Source organism: Macrotis lagotis, chromosome 5 (assembly GCF_037893015.1).
Source record: "Macrotis lagotis isolate mMagLag1 chromosome 5, bilby.v1.9.chrom.fasta, whole genome shotgun sequence".
Lineage (NCBI taxonomy): Eukaryota > Metazoa > Chordata > Mammalia > Peramelemorphia > Peramelidae > Macrotis > Macrotis lagotis.
In genome coordinates, this window is record NC_133662.1 from 179761215 (window position 1) to 179781547 (window position 20333).

At 34.4% G+C, this 20333-nt stretch overlaps 1 protein-coding gene across 4 annotated transcripts in view; it reads right to left on the reverse strand.

The window, feature by feature from the left end:
* PRKN (parkin RBR E3 ubiquitin protein ligase) overlaps positions 1 to 20333 on the reverse strand; it is a 2033074-nt gene that overhangs the window by 1605431 nt on the left and 407310 nt on the right. For all 4 annotated transcript variants that reach the window (XM_074187997.1, XM_074187995.1, XM_074187996.1 and 1 more), the window contains exon 2: positions 19216 to 19379. In XM_074187997.1, the coding sequence (XP_074044098.1) occupies positions 19216 to 19379 (164 nt within the window). The remainder of the gene's footprint in view (positions 1 to 19215; positions 19380 to 20333) is intronic.

Below are 20333 nucleotides of genomic sequence, written 5' to 3' on the forward strand. Positions count from 1 at the left end.
TCCCTCACCTCCCTTCCTTTCTTTCTTCCAAACCATAGAAAAAGCTACATGAAATATCTTTTATATGAAATATCTTAGCCTATTCTACCTTTCCTTTCTCTTACTCCAGTATATTTCCCTTTCACCCATTGACTCGATTTTTACCAAATTCAGCTCTCTCCTGTGCCTCTTCTGTAAAAGCTACTTCTACTTACTCTGTTAAATGAAAATGTTAATATGAGTATTATCAGTATCATCTGTCCATGCAGGAATATATGCAGTTCATCAACATTAAATCCATTATAATTTGCCCTTCGTGTCCACTCTCTATGCTTCACCTGAGTCCTGTACTTGAAGGCCAAACTTTCAGTTCAGCTATGGTCATTTCAACAGGAACATTTGAAATTCCCCTGTTTCATTGAAAGTCTATCTTTTCCCCTGGAAGAGGATGTTCAGTTTTGCTGGGTAGTTGCTTCTCTGTTGCATTACCAGCTCTTAATATAGTTTCTGCTAAGTCCTGTGTGATCCTGACTGCAGCATCATGATATTTGAATTGTATCCTTCTGGCTGCTTATAATAGTTTCTATTTGACTTGGGACTTCTAGAACTTGGCTATAATATTGCTGGGGGTCGTTTTTTTAAAGGGGGGGATCTCTTTCTGGGGGAGATTGGTGGATTCTCTCAATTTCTATTTTGCCCTCTGCTTCTAGGATATCAGGGCAGTTTTCCTGTAGAAATTCTTTTAAAATGAGGTCAATGTTCTTTTCCTGATCATGACATTCAGGTAGCCTAATAAGTTTTAAATTATCTTTCCTGGATCTGTTTTTCCAAATCAGTTGTTTTTTATCAATGAGATATTTCATGTTTTCTTCTAATTTTTCATTATTTTTGAGTTGAATTATAGTATCTTGATTTCTCGCAAAGTCATCAACTTCCTTTACCTCCATTCTATATCTGAAGGATTTGTTTTCCTCAGAGAGCTTTCTTATCTCCTTTTCCATCTGACCAATCCTGCTTTTTAAAGCATTCTTCTCAATAACTTTTTGACCTTTTTTATCCATTTGGCCTAAACTAGCTTTTAATATGCTATTTCCTTCAGCATTTTTTTGGATCTCCTTGACTAAGCTTCTGACTTCGTTTCCATGTTTTTCCTGTATCTCTCTCATTTCTTTTCCCAATTTTTTTATATTACCCTTACTTGAATTTCAAATTCTTTTTTTGAGTTCTGTCATAGCCTGCATCCAACTTCTATTTTTCTTGCGAGTCTTTAGATGCAAAATCTTGAACTTTCTCATTTAGATATTGTGTATTTTGGTGCTCTATGGGACCAAAGTAAATGTCTACAGTCAGGTTCTTTTTTTTTTCTGATTTACTCATTTCCCCAGTCTGTGCCTGGTTTGGGGGTGCTTCTTGAGCTTTTGAGTAATATTGGGATACCCATCCACAAGGAACTCAGTCTGTGAGGCTCTGGCTGCTCTCCTGGTCTGTGAATAACCACAAGCTCACCCCTCTGCCATGGAAGCTTTGTGGGGGGGGTCCCTGCTCTATGGGGGGCCTAGACTGGGTCTAGGCTCAGAATGTATTTACAACTACAAAGTGCTGTTCCAGTGACAGAGGACAGACCTTGGCAGTCTCCCTCCACTCCCTTACCTTCTGTGGGCTGAGCATTCAGGGCACAATTGCCTGGAGGCTCCTGCTGGGCAGCCCCATGGGCCTGCTTCTGTTTCCTGGGATCTATGCACTGAGGGCTTGGGTTTAGTGCTTGCTGTGGCAGATGTCTCCCTGCTAATCTTCCAAGTTGTGCTTGGTGCTTCCTGGGATGCAGGTCAGGAAACTGCTTCTGCTGCTAGGAGCCAGTGCTCCTGGGTGTCCTGGGGCCATTCCCGGGAGGCTTAAGTTCCTTCACTCAGTGAGGTGCCACTCCTCCAACTTCAGGGAACAGTTTCCCACTATTTTCCAAGTTACCTTGAGCTGGAGAATTGTCTCAATGTCTCTTTCTGTGGGTTCTGTCACTCGAAAATTTAGTTAGAGTCATAATTTTGAGGTTTTTGAAATATTTTGGAGATAGTACTTAAGAGAGGTGCTTCTCCTGCCACCATCTTGTCTCCGCCCCAGTCCTAAAAAAAGTGAAATCATCCTTTCTTAGAGCATAATGGCATTCCATCGCAAACATATATATTACTGGATTGAAAGGCATTCCTTTGATTTTCAATTCATTACCACCAAAAAATATGTAAATATTTTTAGATAAAATAGGTTCTTTTCACTTTTCTTTGTTTTTTTTTTTGGAATAAAGATCTAATAGTGGTATTGCTGATCAAAGGGTATATACAGTTTGATAGTTCTTTTGGTGTAATTCCAATTTTTTTCCAATTTGGCTGAACCAGTTCCATTAGCAATGCTTTAGTGTTCCAGTTTTCCCATGTCTTCTCAAACATTGGTCCTTTTCCTTTTCCTGTCACATTAGCCAGTCTGATAGATGTAATACCTCTGAGTTGTTTTCATCTATATTTCTCTAATCAGCAGCTATCACTAAAGTTTTAATGAATATTATTTTTCCCATCCACATTTATACACACACACACACACACACACACACACACACACACACACACACACCAGAAGAAAGCTGTTGGGAATAATAATTAGTTTCTCCTAAATAAGTGATATCCATGGGTATTTATATCATTCTAAGTTTCTTTTAGAAAATAACCTTTTGAGCAGAGCTAAGATGGTGGAATAAGGGCAGGGGCTCATCTGAACTCTCTCCCAAGCCATTCCAAAGGCCTTTAAACAAAGACTTTAACCAAATTCTAGAGTGGCAGAACTCACAAGAAGAATGAGTAAAATGATTTTCCAGGTCAAGACAATTCGGAAGATTCATAGGAAGAGTCTGTTGCACTGGGATTAGAAAGGACCCCCAACCAACCCAGCCATGTAGGAACAAACTTCAGGGTACTTGGGCCCATGGCAGCAGGGGCAGTTTACAGATTTCTCAGCCCAGGCAGTGACAAGGACAAGTTGGAGAGTCAGAAGAAAAAGTCTGCCATACCAGGGTGAGTCAGGCAGACCTGACCCCACTGGATCAGGAGCAGGTGGTGGGAGCCACTAGGCAACTGTTTCCAGAGATCTCAGTCTACAGCCTGGAAGGGGATTTGGGGGAGATATGCTCTGAGGCAGGATTCTTTTGCTTTGCCCATATTCAGATCCTGGTGCCATTTGAGGGCACAAATCTCAGGAAAATGAGTAGTAAGACAACAGAGCTTACTGCTGCAAAGGAACAGGGACCCTCCTCACAGTTCCAGGGCAGAAAGGAATGTTTGTGGTTACCCATAGACCAGAGCACAGGCTAAGGGAGTATTCATAGCCTCTTATGAGACTTTGAAGAAATTGAAAACTTGCAGGTCCCTGGAGGTATCTCTAAAACAGCTACAAAAACCCTTAAAAGCTTGGGACAGTGTTCACCTTGGAGCTGCACCTTAACAAAGGGTGAAAATCAAGTCATAGGCTACAGACATGAGCAAACAAAAGAAGAAAAAAAATCTGACCATAGACAATTACTTGTTCATATGGAAGGTAAAAATACATACTCAGAAAACAACAAAGAAAGTTTCTGCATCCAAAGACTCCAAGAAAAATATGGTAATGGAAGAGCACAAAAAAGATTTTATAAATCAAATAAGGAAGTTACAGGAAAAACTGGGAAGACAAATAAGAGTGATGTGGGAAAATCATGAAAACCACGTCAACAGTTTGGTGAAGAAGAGATAAAAAAAAGAAGAAAAATAACATCTTAAAAACTAGTCTGGGCCTTTTTCTATTTGGCCAGTTCTGTTTTTAAGGCATTCTTCTCCTCAATGGCTTTGATTTCCTGTAGGAAAAGTTGTAATTGTAATTGCAGGACCATAATGAATGCATTTCCCCTCCATAAGGCCAGAGTCTAAATTAGAACCCATGTGATTTGTCACTGTAAGTCAAATACACCTGGAATTAAAATGCTATCACATTCTCAAACATATTCCCTAAAGAGCAGTGATTAAAGACAAGTCGGTAATTGGCAAGCATTCAAACACTACAGGATAATTATAGAGCAGTATTGTACCTTCTCTCATTTTAATTTATTAATCTGCAATCTTAATATTCCCACATGTACGTATAACAAATCTTTTTACTTCTTAGAAGAAAATTTATACACCAAAGGAAATTATAGTTAAAGTTATCTTTTCAAAAACAGGTAATATATTTAGTGTTTTGAAAGGTATCAGAAATACTTAAACTTTAACCATTTTTGTCAGTGTATTTAAAGAAAAGAATATGTGCAAGTCTGAATCAATGTGTTCTTAATTTGTTTATGCAACCACTCATCTTCATAACTGAAATATTATTGTTGGTACCTCCATCAACAGGTGAATGAATGATCAGCAACTCCAACTGAAGACCACTAACTTTTTGTTTTTTTATCCATTTAGGCTGACATAGATTCAATATATACTTGCATTGAGATTTTTTGATAGGTTTAAACTATTAATAAAATTGATTGATGCATTTTCAAAAGATATAAGAACTTTTCATTTAACAAAACTAAGAATTGACTTTCTATGTTTACTATATATATCTATATGTGTATGTGTATATATATATATGTGTGTGTGTGTGTGGTTTAGCAAATTTGAATCTTATAAAAATCCAAACACAATCATAACTGTTGCTTAATCAATTGATAAACAAGTAGTTAATATGAGCTTACTATGAGCCAGAAACAATTTACAACTTAAGAGGACCTCAAGAGGCAAAAGCAGTCCCTGACTTCAGAGAGCTTACATTCAAGTTGAGGAGATAACATGTATGTTATGTGCAAGATGCATCCAAAATTGAGAGAATGTAACATTAAAGGGAAGATATCAGTGACTAAAAAGGTTTGGGGACTAGCAGAAAATATTCTTGACCAAAGAACTTCATTTATTCTTACATTCATTAAATTTGAGAATATAGTTTTGAGTTAAAAGTTGTATTTTAATCAAAGTGATTTCATTTATATAGATTTTTTGTTATTGTTTTGAACTTAGAAAAGGCTTGTTATGGCAAGAAATAACTAAGCATTCATGAGAACTTGCACAATCTATCTAATCTGTCAATAAAACTTTGGGTACTTCTACATGTCTACCTAGATTTCAGTTAATGGCATATATGTGTATAACTCTTAATATGATCTATTTATTTCACCTCAGAAACTGAAGGATAACCTTTCATTTGGTGAACCACTCTTCAACTTTTAATGAGGTGGTAGAGGTTCCCAAGAGAAGGAAAGCCTACTATAACATTCCTTTTGAGGTTTTTTTTTATTCCATCCTCAAATTTAGCTATTTAATTCAGAATCCTTCAACATAGCTTATCTTTTACTATTTTGTAGGAAATGAAAGCAACATGGAATATTTTAATATAAGCCCAATTAGTCATTATTACTATATAATACCATTTTGTCCTAATGAAACCTTCTTGTCACTGAACATTATTTGAATTACAACTTTCCTTTTATTTTGAGAAGGAAACCTCTTATTGTAAACTAAGTAGAAAAAGATCAACCTTTTTTTTGTGTTAGTGTTTTGTGAACATATCTTCCATAATTTATAATTTGGTTGCAAAAAATTCAGTCATCATTGATTAGCAATTAGGAAATCCAGATTATTGTCAGATTTTTTTTAAAATGTAGGAACATTCAAAATCACTAAAGGGATTATCATATGTTTCTATTAAAATTTCCAATTTAAAGTTTACATTTATCTTTCTTGTTATTTTTAATTAATATCTTCCATTGAGTAATGTGGCTATTTAAATGCAGGAGCTGATTTTGATTTTTCTTTTTCTATCCACAGCACTTAGCACACTGCAAGCATTTAATAAATGTTTGTTGATCAATGATGGATTTACTTCAGAATATTAGTTATCAGTACTTAATCAAACAGACCTGCATTATGTTCCCCAAATTTACTTTCATGGATACATGTAAGAGAGAACATGCATAGTTATATCACTAGAACAAGAAAATGATAGATTCTTTGAAATGTACATTATTCAGACAAATTTTTAGTGTTACCTCAAGTATTCCAAATTTAAAGAGAAAATGGGAGAAATTTCTAGAAACCATGTCACAGTAACTATACGGCACAGCATATGATGGTAACTTTGTCAAGCACTTTTACAAATATTGCTTCATTTGATCCTCACAACAACCCAATGAGAATTGTGTCGCTATCCCCATTTTACAGTTGAAGCCACTGAGACAGGGAGAGGGACTGATACAAGGAGACAAGTGACTTGCTCGGAATAACTGTTAATTGTCAGAAGTCTCATTTGAACTCTGATCCTCCCAACTCCAGCCTCAGAACTGGATCAAAGTGTATTTATTGTGAATTTGCTGCCTGGTGAGTTTGAAGGAATAGTGAGGCAGGGAGAGACAGAGTGATACAGGAGTTTATAGTTATAAAGAAGAATTTGAGACTTCATGGTCTTGGAACTTGAACTCCTATAACAAGTAGCATCTCTATACTGTCCCTTTCTCTCCACCTTAGCTATTGTTCTAGGAGCAAATCCCCTCTAGAGGGGTTACACCACTCAAAGTTCAGATGGAGCTTTTGGACATTGAATTGACCTGGAGAAGGATGAAGGAATGAGGATCTCAATCATATTTCTCCACTCCCTTTATCTCTTCCTGACTATTAGCCAGGTTCAGAGAGTCACCATTTGGTATTATTTCTACCCTATTTCCACCTCTTACTCAGGCATTGATGTGATTCAGTCAATATTACCACTGTTGTTGTGAAGATCACAATATGCAGAAGCACGATTCATTCAAAATTCTTAGGATTCAGAACCTCAGGTTATCTGATCTGTCTTAGTGACCATTCCTGTTTCTAAGAACACTTATCTGTATTAATTCTATCTGTACTTATGCCAACCTACTCTATATCATTATTCTAGTCTGACATCTGGTAACAAAGTTGTTATTAGGAAACTGCCCTTCATATTACAATTATATGCTATCCCCTAGAAAATACTTTGCATTCATTCCTATTAATCATTTATGACATGGGGGGGTGGCTAGGTGTTGCAGTGGATAGAGCACTGGCCCTGGAGTCAGGTGTGCCTGAATTCAAATCCAGCCTCAGACATTTAATAATTACCTAGCTGTGTGTCCTTGGGCAAGCCACTTAACCCCATTGCTTTGCAAAAACCTAAAAAAAATCATCTATGACATGTCATGTTGCTCCCTTTCAATAATGTGTGTGTGTGTGTGTGTGTGTGTGTGTGTGTGTGTGTGTGTCCCTTAAGGTCAGGGACTATTGAATTTTTGTCAAGGTATCACTACTTTGTGGTAGAATGTCTGGTTCAACATTGGCTCCACTAAAATCTTATTGAATTGTTGAACTGAGCATTCCAGGATGATAGTGAGACCAAGGATATGTGGCCATCCCTGTGAGTGACTAATGTAGAATAAAAAAGCAGATCCATCTAAGTTCAATACATAAAAACACTTATTTCCACTGGCAAAGATATGAAGTTTGAATACACACTGTGTGAATTTCTTACATGCTTTTTCTCCCTTTGGGGCACTTCAATACAATTATTAACTAATTAATGTTTAATTAAAATATTAATAATGTTAAGGAGATTGAAATCTTTAACATTTGAAATGGATTTTTACACTTAACTCAAAAATATTTGACATACAAGCAATGTATACATTCTTAAGGTAGTGAATAACCACTGTAACAAAACCCTTACATGAAAGTAGTTAGATAAAAATAAAACAGAAAAGGACTCTAATTAAATCTACAATATTAAAGTTGTGTAACTAACTTAACCAAACTCAAGGTAAGATGATAGACTGCATGTATTTGGTTCCTCAAATATACTTGGAAATGACAAAAAAAAAAGCAGCACAGCATACCCATACACAAACCAGTCAGTCTGACTGATTAAAGAATGCATTTAATCTCTACAACTAAAATTACATCAGAATGACTCCAGTAGTCCCCTATTATGGCATTCATGCTCTGGTGAACATATTAGCCTAAGGAATATGGTTGGTTTCAAATTTATGTGTGCAACTCATTAAATAGAAATAAAAATTAATTATTCTTGTAAAGCTGTCCCTATAACTAAATGATTTCTACATATAAAATTACAGAACCAAGAGGAATGTATAGATATATACATACATGCCTGTATATATGATACACACACACACACACACATACATATACCTTACACACATAGGCATAGGAATATACTTGGTACAACACAATGGATCCACGCCCATTGTTCATGTAAAGAGAATAGTTAATCCCAAGATTTAAGTTAAAAATATTTTATAAAAACTCAAAATTTGTAACTATTAAGGCTTAAAGGGAGAGAAGAGAATATCTAAGCTTATCTCTGGCCAACTCTATGAAAGATCATAAGAGAAATGACTACCTTGTTGTTCCAAGGTCACTTATTCAATTTAAATTCATCCTATAAAAATACTTTCTAAAATATTTCTTAACATAAAATGTTTTTCAAATTTCTTCATATATCAGATGGTCTACACAATATATGTACAAACATGAAGCTGAATACCTTTTTCTCCAAAGAGTATATATTAAAGTATATTTAAAATGCATTTCCATGATACTCAGAGATGACAAGTCATGGTCCTAAAAGGGCCTTTGTGTCTTAGAATGTTGGACAAGAACTATCCAGATTCAAATTAGAGTGCAAGCTTCTTGAGGGCAGGAATGATATTTTTGGCTATTTTTGTATCCACAGAGGGTAGTATAGTCCCTAAAAACAGTGGGATGCTGATAGATTGATTAAATTCTGCCTCTGATACTTCCAAAGAAAGTATATCTTTAGGCAATTCACTTAATCTCTCTGAATCATATCTGTAAAATGCAGAAGAAATAATATCTACCTTCAAAGGTTGTTCTCAGGATCAGATAACATAAAGTATAAAAGAAACCCTACAGAGTGATGAGCAGCCTTAATGTAATTGCTCATACCAACAGAGCAACAATCAGATACAATTTTGGGATATTTGTGACAGAGAATGCCATCTGTATACTGAGGAAAAAATTATGGAGTTTGAAAAAAGACCAAAGATTATTACCTTAAATTTTTAAAAGTTATATTATTTTGTGCCATTGCTATATCTCATACTTTATCCTTAAGGATATGGTTTATCTCTCATCATATTCAACTTAGATCAATGTATACCATGGAAACAAAGTAAAGACTAACAAACTGTAGAGGGTGGGAGAGGGAAGTCATATTAGAGGGAAAATTGTAAAATTCAAAATAAATAACATCTTTCAAAAAATTAAAAAATAATTAAAAAAATAAAAAATAAAACATACCCTACAAACCTTACAATGCAATATAAATGTTTGGTTTTTTAATCATTACTTTTTTGGTAGATTGATAAACTACATCCTCTCCATTTTAGCATGCTACCAGACTCAGCATAGATTTTAAGAGGGAAGTAAAATGTTTCAGAATGACTTTGGTTTTCTCCTCCATTTAGAACATTTGAATGAATTATGTATAAATAGAAAGGGGAAACAAAGATTCAATTTCCTTTAAACCATTTTTGGTTTTACAAGGTTTAATATAGTACAAATATCTGAAACATCAATATGCTCTTTTATCTTCTCTCTACCCTTGCCCCCTGAACAAATGGGTTGTTTCTCTTATCATCATCATTATTCTTTTCTTAGGTTTCTGCAAGGCAAATGGGGTTAAGTGGCTTGCCCAAGGCCATACAGCTAGGTAATTATTAAGTGTCTGAGTCCCCATTTAAAGTCAGGTACTCCTGACTCCAGGACACCCACTGTGCCACGCAGCCACCCCCATCACTATTATTTTTAAAGCAAAGGAAGGTGCCACAGTTATTATGTCCATACATTGATCTTACTGATATGGGCATCATTCTATTAATGGAGACTTGCAATGCAATGTAACTTCTGTTCATATCCTCCAAGAAATCTTCCCTAGAGGGTCAGTCCTACTGTGTTGTGGGTCCTCTGTGTCTCTCTTAATTTTTAATAATAATTAAGCTATTTGTTAAGGTATATAAAGTTGACTCTTCTGATGTAATTAAATCAGAAAAAGTTAGTTCAAGAAAAGTTAAAGAAGTTAGTTTTACAAAGTTAGTTCAGGAAATTAGTTTACAAATTTATTTTAATAAAAATTAGTTTGGAAAGTTAGTTCAAGGAAACAGCATCCATGAACATACACAATGATGAAGTTAATATCTACATACCTATCTAGACCTTCCTGTTCACTAAGTGATTTTATTCTCAAGAACTGCATTTACTAAAGAGAAACACACACACACACACACACACACACACACAAACACACAGAAAAAAACCTATACATGGAAGTCTCAAGCAAATAAAGGCAAAAGACTGTCCAAAATTGAAAATAACCAGCTTATTAACTACACAAAATCTAATGCATTAATCTCTTCTGATACTGAGCACATACATCATAGATTTGTGCTCCAAATAGGAAAAACAGCTGAACGTATTGGTTCTGTACAAATTAATTATTCCAGCCCCTAATTGCTGCATGTGCAAAAAAGAAAAAAAAGGGGGGACACATCAATACCACCTTAGTACCTCACCAACACCCTCAGATAGTTATTACTGAAATATTATACTAGAAAATTTCACTTTTTTCATCATCAAAAATTCATTTGTTAACTATTGCAGTCTATAATGGCTGTAGCCCTCAGCAAAATAAAATTCACACTTTGTAACAATTAGTATTAGAAAGAATTGTTATTGATCTTTTACTTATACATCACCTATATTTTCCAACATATCTCTCTCCTTTTCTTTCCAGAAAGTCATCTAACTACTAAAAACAAAACCTAAAAAAAGAAAATATAAAAAAAAAACATTTCAGCTAAATTAATCAACACATTTAAAAAATCTCACTTTGTATGTAATATCCCACATCTATGTGAAGAATCTTTTGGACCTATGTAAGTCATTATAATTCTTAAGGCAGCTAAGTGGCACAGTAGACAGAATGCTGAGCCTTGAGTCAGGAAGATGCGTGTCTTTCTCAGTTTCCTTACCTGTAAAATGGAGATAATGGTTAATATTTGCCTCCAGGGCTATTATGAATTTCAAAATGAGATAATATTTGTAAAGTACCTGGCACATGGGGAAGCTAGGTAGTGCAGTAGATAAGAGTACTAGACCTGGAGTCAGAAAGATGAGTTCAAATTTGACCTCAGAGGCTTACCTAGCTTTGTGATGGTGGACAAATCACTTAACCCTGGTTTCTCAGTTTCCTTTATTATAAATGAGTTGGAGAAGAAAATGGCAAACTTCTCCAGTAACTTTAGCGAGAAAACCCCAAATGGGTCATAAAGAGCTGGACATGACTGAAACAACTAAACAACAAAAACTTGGCCCAGAGTAGAACCTTAAAGAATGCTTGTTTCTTTGCTTCCTTGCTTCCTTCCTTCCTTCATTCCTTCCTAGAGCACTCAGTTTTAATTATTCTGTTTTTGATCTTTCTTTTTGCATTATTGTAGTTATGTAACAATTATATTTTGACATGAAACACAGGAAAAGTTATATAATCCCTTATACTGGAAACAAAAAATAAGATTAGCTTTTTTCTTCCCCTACCTCTAATTCAAGACATTTGATGGTATCCTTTCAGTGAATCTTACATTTTCATTCAATTCTCTTTATATTTTTAAAAATTGTACTTTTAATACAATAGGTATTTTTGTCTACATTTTTTGAAAGAACATAACTCAAGGCTAGGTGGAACAAAGAACTTGAAAATCACAAAAGCATATTTAAGAAAAGATGTAAGTTTATGAATTTTCTGATTCCAATTCTTTTTTTTCAAAGAACAGGAGAAAAAAGAAACTTTTCTCCCTGACACATGTAAGTCTTAAATATTATTTGACATGAATTTTCATTTTACTCTGATTTTAAGGCTGGGTGAGTTGAGCTCCATGGATGATAATGATCATTTCTGAAATTTTAAAAATATGGTATAGCCTTTATGTAAATTATATACATTGTTGACACATATGCAAACAATTTTCCTTATAATGATGTCTTCTCCAAAGAAAATAGGATTTAATAAGATTTCTATGTGCATATATTAATATGCTGTTTGGACAGAAACATATTTGAATAAGTAGAAGCTTGTTTCCCTAGATATAATCTTATTCATTTTGATTCTTCAACATTTTCTATGACATGAAAACAGTGCTGTAGAATGAGTGGAAAATCAACCTCTGAACCTGGGGTTCAAATTCTATTCCTGATTCAGATTAATTGCATATTATTTTGGCAAGTTACTTGACCTCTGCTCTGAGTGCATAGGGAAATGGCTTAGGACAATGAAATTGCAGATTCTTAAACTGCATTGGTTAACCTAGGAATTTCTTCAACCAGGAAGTCCCCTAAAGCAAAGAAATCAGAGGCTTTGTCCTTATCCTTATTCTTCTATGAAACACATCTTTACATTTTATATTATAATGTCAAAATCCATTAGAAATTATGCTATGTTGGAGTTAAGTCAACCATAGTTATTAGTAAACAGGATCACTGATTCACTAATTTTCTCTGAGTTTTGTATTCATTTAATGAAATTTTAGTGAAAATGCCCAGGAAAGGTAAAGGTACCCTCATAACCATCATGAGTGTATAAACTTTCATTTTCATGTAAACTCAAAGAAGGGAATCCTCCCCCGCAATCATTTTTCGCTGGCAATCTTCAGAGATGTTTCATTAGTACTCAGAGGTACTAAAATGTCAAGGTCTCCTTTCAAAAGAGAAATTATATTTCGGGAAGGTTTTGAATTATGCAAAGAGGTAAGTAATTTGGGGTATTTTTATGACTGACTCATATAAACACACAGACACAAACAGATTAAATTCTCTGGCTTTTTGAAATGTGAACTCGTTCTTAGTAGATGATTCTCCTCCTTTAATTCTTACCAGTTCCTCTGCTAATGCATCAGTTCTTTAGAGGAATATTGGAGTGAAATTCATTTACATTCACTTAAATAAATGAGATCAGCATTAAATTTTATAACAAGACTACACTTCAAAAGAAGCTTGTTTTTTATTCACTTCAGGGTTCAAGAGTGTTATTTACCAAATGGTTTTGTCATAAACAAACATGGCAGCAAAGGACTAAATGTTTAAGTACGATGGCACTTAACCTGACCTTCTTACTATCTTGAAGCAAAAAGGAAAATAGAATTAACTCATAAAAATTGTCCAATACTCCTAAATTTTGTCATATTCCAAGAAAGTGGGTATTGCCTGTTTCTTACAGTCAAGGTCAGTATGAATTTTACATTTATTTCTAGAGATAAAATGTAGTTTTCTAAAGTTATATTGAAAACAATTGTACTAGAAATAACATGTAATGTTTATGAATGGAAGGATCATGTGGCAATGTTTTATCTTGTGAATCACTGAGTAAAAAAAAATCCCATCAATAGTCTAAGGAAAGAATAGAATATCTGCAGTATGCCTTTCATAAGACCCAGGGTTATATCTGAAGGATTTAGTTGTGCAATGATTTGCAGTTTTAAACTGTTTTGAGGTTATCCCTTCTGCACTAGAAGGGTTTAAAGCTAATATTCTAGAAGGTAATAGTATATATTACTATGCACCTAGGCAATTTTTGTTATTATAATTATTGTGATATGTAGCCTTCAGGATGGGGAAAGAAAAATCACTTTCATAGGGAAAGTAATTTATCATTTGAAATGTGAAAGTGAATCAATGGACCCTCTAACTCAGGACAAGGAAAAGTTACTCTGCCTTTATGGAGCCTCGGGCATGAGTATCAATTTGTTTAGATCAATGGTGGAAAGGTAGAGACATGTCCACCTGAATGAATACATTAAAAATGAGAGAGTAAGTGAGATGAGGAAAAACAGCAATAGAAGGGGGTGACGCACAGTAGGGACTGAATTCTGGATTAATCTGACTGGCACACTTGAACCATAGGACATAGGATACAGATGGAGGAGGTGACATATCAAGGTCTAGAAAAGTCCAAAGATTCAAATAACAAAATGTGCAGCACAGGAACATCCAGGAGAGAGAAGGATGAGTAAAGAAGCTTTAAGCAGATTTCACTGGGGTCAGTCCATGAACACTTTAAAGATGAAAAAAAGACCACAAAGACCTATAAATAAGAAAGTGGGGAAGTCAAGTAGCTTTGGAGTCTAGATGCAATAATAATAATATCATATTAGGAATTGAAGTAGCTACAGGTAGAGAGACAAAAGGTTTTCCTAAGCCTTGGACAGAATGTTATGGATGAAGTGACCTAAGATGATTCAACATAAGGGAAACAGAAGCAAAATCTCTGATCAGGAACAGACTACTATAAGTCATTATAAAGGCAAAGGAAAGAGATTCCAGAAACCTAGCCAGCTTTTTACAAAGTGAGGAACTAAGACCTGAGATAATGTCAAGGACCAGGTTGAGAACAATTATTTAATATAAGAATGAAACTAGGGACAATGACACCTTGCAGTTTAAAGAGGACTCGGACTAAATAAACCAAACAAGTAGCATATATTACAGGCCAGGAACTAAATGTCTCATAAGGAGTATTTGACCTCTTTGTTTCATGGATTCTCTTTTGCAATCTGGACCAGTTTATAAACCTCTTCTCAGAATTATGCCTTTAAATGTACACAAATATTTTAATACAAAGAATTACAAGGGACATCAAGTATATTGAAATAAAAAGGTAATTTAAAAATCATTGCTTTTCAGATAAAGTGTTTTTCTTCCATGAAAAAGTCTTTATAAAAACAAATAAGAAGAACATTAAGTAGGGTTAAAAATAGAGAACTAGTGGGTTGGGTAGGAGAAATGCAGTATTTTCAATGGAAAAAGAAAGAATAGAAAAGAAAATGATAGTAAAGGAGAAAAATTCATGTAACAACTACCAATTAATCTTATCTAGAATGAACCAGGATGCATCATTTTAAACATGGCCTTCAGTCAATGGAAGCATTAAGTAGTTCCTATGTTTTCCTAGCATTGAATTCTCATTATACATGTTTAGTTTACACTATAGGACATAGTACTCTCAGTGTTAAATGGAAAATAAACAGAAGGGATTAAAGTCTTGTATTACCTATATATCCTATGATTGTGGGAGAAGATCAAAGAATAAAAATTAAATGCGTCTGCCAATAGCCCATATTAAATAAATCACATAAAACACACATATACACAAACACACATACTTGTAATTCCATTTGCAACTTCTATGGGATCTTTAATAATAAACCTCCATAAGCAAAAATATTACAGTTACATGATAAATTTTAAGCATCTACATTATAATACTGTGATGTAATAGCAGTTACAGAAATAGTTGGTGTAGGCAATGTTTTTATACTTTCAATATTATATGCAACTTCATATGGTAAGGATATATCCATGACATGGCATTCATCCCCATATTCCTGCTGTGGTTAAATAAAACTCATTCAGTTGAAATCATCTATAATATGTGTTTGTTTATCCATGTCCTTTTTGGGAGGTATTTTCATATTTTCACAATGTGTGATATTCCTTATGGAATCTTTTTTTCTTCAGAATAGCATATAAATGTCTTATTGATTTGGACAGGCATTGAGTCATAATTTGGATCAATCTTAAGAGCCATGAGTATATGAATGTGTTTCAGTCAACTCAGGAGGGCTGATTGTAAAGTTTCCAAAAAAAATCATACTTTAGAAATCAAGTAATACCACAAGAACTTGATTTTTTTTTTTAGTTTAGACTTAAGAAAGCTATGAAAAATGCTAATGAAGTAGACAAATCTTAAAAATGTGTACTTCTCCCTACTCCTTTCTCCCATCCCCTACTTCCAAACTGGTTGTCAAACATTTACCAAAGTGACACTCCTAAGAACTCTTTCATTTTCATTTACCTGAGTAACAAGAGAACTATTTACAAAAACTGATAAAAAAAACAAACCAACATTTTTAAAAATCTGTCAAATATTAACAATATTTAATGTTTTACCCAAATAAAGCTACTGCAGAAAATATGCAGTCTTTAGAGCAATACTCCCTAATTCTTCCATTAGCACCTTCATATCTCTGATTTTATGCAAAATACTGATTATTTAAATCATCTCATTTTACAAAACAAAGTTAATTAACAATTCTTGTTAACTTCTAATTAAACTATAAACTTTTGTGATGAAGTTTGAAAAATGTCGCAATTCTGATTCCCTCAGATTATGGTAAAAACAAGATTCCACATTTCCCACCACTTTTTCTTAAAATAAGGAAAATGTATAGTTAAAAATAAGACAAAAATGTGCTTAATCTCTAAATCTCAAAATGCTTTCCTTTTTTTTCTTAGAAGGAAAAAGAATCAAATCTTACACATGTTCAACTTAATATTTAAATGTTTAGTGATCACTTTAATAGTGCTTTGTTATTATATACAAATAATTCTATAATATACAATGCTATTAAAAACTGGAGTTTTTTAAAATATGAATCTTATATACTGAGTATTCCCCAAAACTTAATACAGCTTTAAGCTAAGATATAGTCTATATAGATGAGAGAGTTTAAGGTTCCTAGATTGTTTCTCAACACTTCAAAGTCACTTAGTAATTCTATAAAAATTTGTTTTCTGCTTTTTTTGAGCACTTGAAAACATTTTTAAGCAATTCCTTTTCAGCAATCATTCAATATTTCTTCTAGTAACTCTCTTAAAACAACTCAATTTATTGTCATTGACTTTCTTTCCTTAAATTATAGGCCTACAATAAAGGTGTTCAAACACACAGAAAATCTACCCAATTTGATATCATATCCAAAGCTAGGAGGAAGACTACCTCAATAAAAATAGAATCTGAAAAGTGTTACCCTGAAAGTGAAATTGGAGTTAGGATTTCTACTGCAATCACTATTAAAAAAAATTAAGGCCTAATAGTGTGCTATCTAGCCCTTTTAGCCATATACTCACTTTGAATACCAAATCACATGCTGGGAGAAATAAATGGGATGACTTTAAAAAAATGGTCCAGAATACAATTTACTTATTTTAGGCAGCTACATCTGTAGGAATAAGGAAACTCAGGTTTCATGGGTTTAGTAGCATCTACCTTCCAGCATTGTTGCAAGGATCCAATCAGATAATATTTGTAAAGTACTTAACACTAGCTTATAAAAATGTACTATATAAAAAATGCTAGTTACGTTAATGATGATATGATAAAAATTTCTGAAATGATTGGTTTAAAATTTTTTTAAATACTCTAAAATGTTCAAATGTTGGTTCAAATGTCTTGGTATCCCCTTAAACCTCTTCTGAAATGAATTTGATTCTGTTGTTTAAATTTTATGTTTCTGAGACAGTCTTACCCTCAAATGTCTCAATCCTTTTCTTAAAATTTAAGATTACCAAAATAGTAATAATACTATCTTAAATTCATAGCCAGGATTTTTTCCAACCCTTTCACCTCAAGGACATTCCTTTTCTAATCTCTCACAGTACATTTTTGTGCCCTGATTCAACCTTCTGGTAACTTTTTTGGAGGGAGTAAAATAGGTCCTGTTTTTGTGGGGCGGGGGTGAAATTCCTAAATTAATAATACATGTTTGAACATTCCAAACCCAATTACCAGGATCTATTTAGAATCAAGTATATTAAGATAAAATGAACTGATTACTATTTTACATCATTAGCCTGAATAAGGTTGTTTATTCACTCTGCAACAAGTTGACAGTTACTAACACTTGAAAAATCTGGCTACAGAAAAACAGTTGGCTTAGATAATTATTTTATGATCACTAGGTTGGAAAAAAAAGGTCCTTATATTTCAGGGCCTGGCATATATAGCAGAAAATTATTTTTAGTCCACTGGCTAGAAAGACATGTAACACTTTTTTTAAAGCACATACACTTTTCCTGATAAAAACAAATTGCCTAAAAGCTAAGCACAGCAGTTTGTGCACAATGAATATGTACATCAACAGTAGCAGCAGGAGAGGCACCAGAGAATGACAAGAATGATTTGCATTTCTATAGTTTCTATTGTGTACCCTAACTCCCTAAAGCATCTTACAAAGCAATAAATATCATAAGTGAGAAGAGGCAGTGATAGGATATCAATACCAGGAGAGGTTGTGCAACCAGACACAGCAGCCCTTCTGTGCTCTGCAGTATCCTCCTCCCCATCACCCCCCCCAACAGCTGTATACTTGAGTGTCAATTAATCTGCAATGGTTAAGAAAGAAAAAAGAAAAAAAGGAGGAGGGAGGGGCTAAACCACCTGCAGAATGCATTTAGACTCTAAAACCTTTTATACTAAATATCTACTATTTACCAATCTCTAAATCTCTCTCAAAGTGATCTTTGTGTTTCTGGTTATTGGCTGTTCCTGGGACCCAAGCCTCAGAACTAACAAGACTGACTTTGAAATGAACTATAAGGGCAAGGGAAAAGAGAGGAAAAAAAAGAGTTTTTCAATACCATGGATAGAAGTTGGGTATCACATCAATGACAACCTAAGTTTCTCTCTTTTCATGGTTTCTGTGACCAGTCTCAAGAAATAATGAAACTAATAGAAGTGAAATTCACAAACAAACCTGGCTGTGCCCAAATCTCCCTTGGCTCACCTGAATTCAGACTACAAGTGTGAGGATCTCAAGTCTCATTGACTGTGGTGAATGAATGAGTCCTTCAACAAGCCCTCCACTCATAAAATGGGCAGGAGCCTGTCCCTATCCTCCAGGGGTCACAATTGGGTTAGAAATTTCATGAGATGTTGACTGAGCAGTTTGATCTGGAACAATTTATTCACATCCTTCTTCATTAAGATTCAAATGGAATAAGTAAGGTAGAAATTGAACAGACACAGAAATTGTGCATAGCTTGCTCCTGTAGTCAGTAAACATTTATTCACTAAGCACAGCTCATGTATTCTCTCTCTTACTCATATTCGTTCTTCCTATCCTTCCTGCTTGCTGTTTTAATGCATAATTAAGAAGGTCAGAATTAATGAAGCAGTGTGGAGTAAAGTTCAAGGAATCCCCAGGCACTATTTATTCTATTAGATCTCAGGCATGAATGTCAGATTGGCAGCATGAGAGGCGGGAGCAGTGGGGCTGGCAATATCCCAGCAACGAATCCACAAGGGGAGACTTACCTGCAGTGTCAAGTCATTCCTAAGCTCCTTCCCTGCAAAAATCACATGCAACTGGTCAGCTGGAACCCCCTGTCGCTTAGCAACCACCTCCTTGAGCTGGAAGATGCTGGTATCTGCATCGACCTCCACTGGGAAACCATGGCTGGAGTTGAACCTAACAAACACTGGCCAAGAAATTGGAAGGGAGGAAAAAAAAAAGTGAGCATTTTCCCCAAAATAGTTTTTTAGGAAGAATCATTTCTAAAATGTTGAACCACAAAACCAATGGAATTATGTCTTTCCCTTTCAAACAGAACTTTGATGATCAAAAAATACTTTTCCAATATGGCATTTTTCCTTCCAATATTAATCAGTGATCTCAGAGTGGAAACTGTATGCTTCTTTTTTGCATTATAGAAATGACTAGGTCAAGCAAAACACTTGGGATGAATTTTAAAATTGTCACAAGATTATTGAATGGATCTTGAACTTGATACCTGCCTACAGACAAATTTATATATAATACCTGTTTGATATGACAATGAGATAGAACTTAAGATGGTCATGCCTTTAGCATTATTGTTCTCACAATTCATTTGGATTTCTATAATTCAGGTATGATTACTAATAAAATCAATGTTTTTCATTCACCAAACTATTATCGCAAAAATGCAGTCTATTATGGAGCATTTCTTAGAGTATTATTGAATGGAGCAACTGCCTGAATCTTATTGTAGAAGAGATGAAAGACAAATGTCGATGGTAGTAGAATTCAGGAAGATTTCTTTCCTCAAAACCAGACTCCTTCTCATTTGATCTCATCCAGATTTGCCTTTTGAGGTTTATCTCCCATAAATTCTCCTTCACTTTCTTTACTGTCCAATCAAACTTGATTAATCATTACTTCTCAAGTCAAAATCATACTTTCCTACTGCCATGGATCCCCTCTGCATTAATTTTTAACAATTCTTGGCCTTGTCTTTTATAATCTGTCATTACATTCACACTCATGCCAGATTAGTGTGAAATTAGGGAAGTATTCTTTCAAAAACTATTCTGAGATTTAGAAGAGTAAGAGCCAATATTGGCAGAATAAAGAAGCAGTTGAGCTCTCCTAACATTCCCCTCTGAGCAACTTT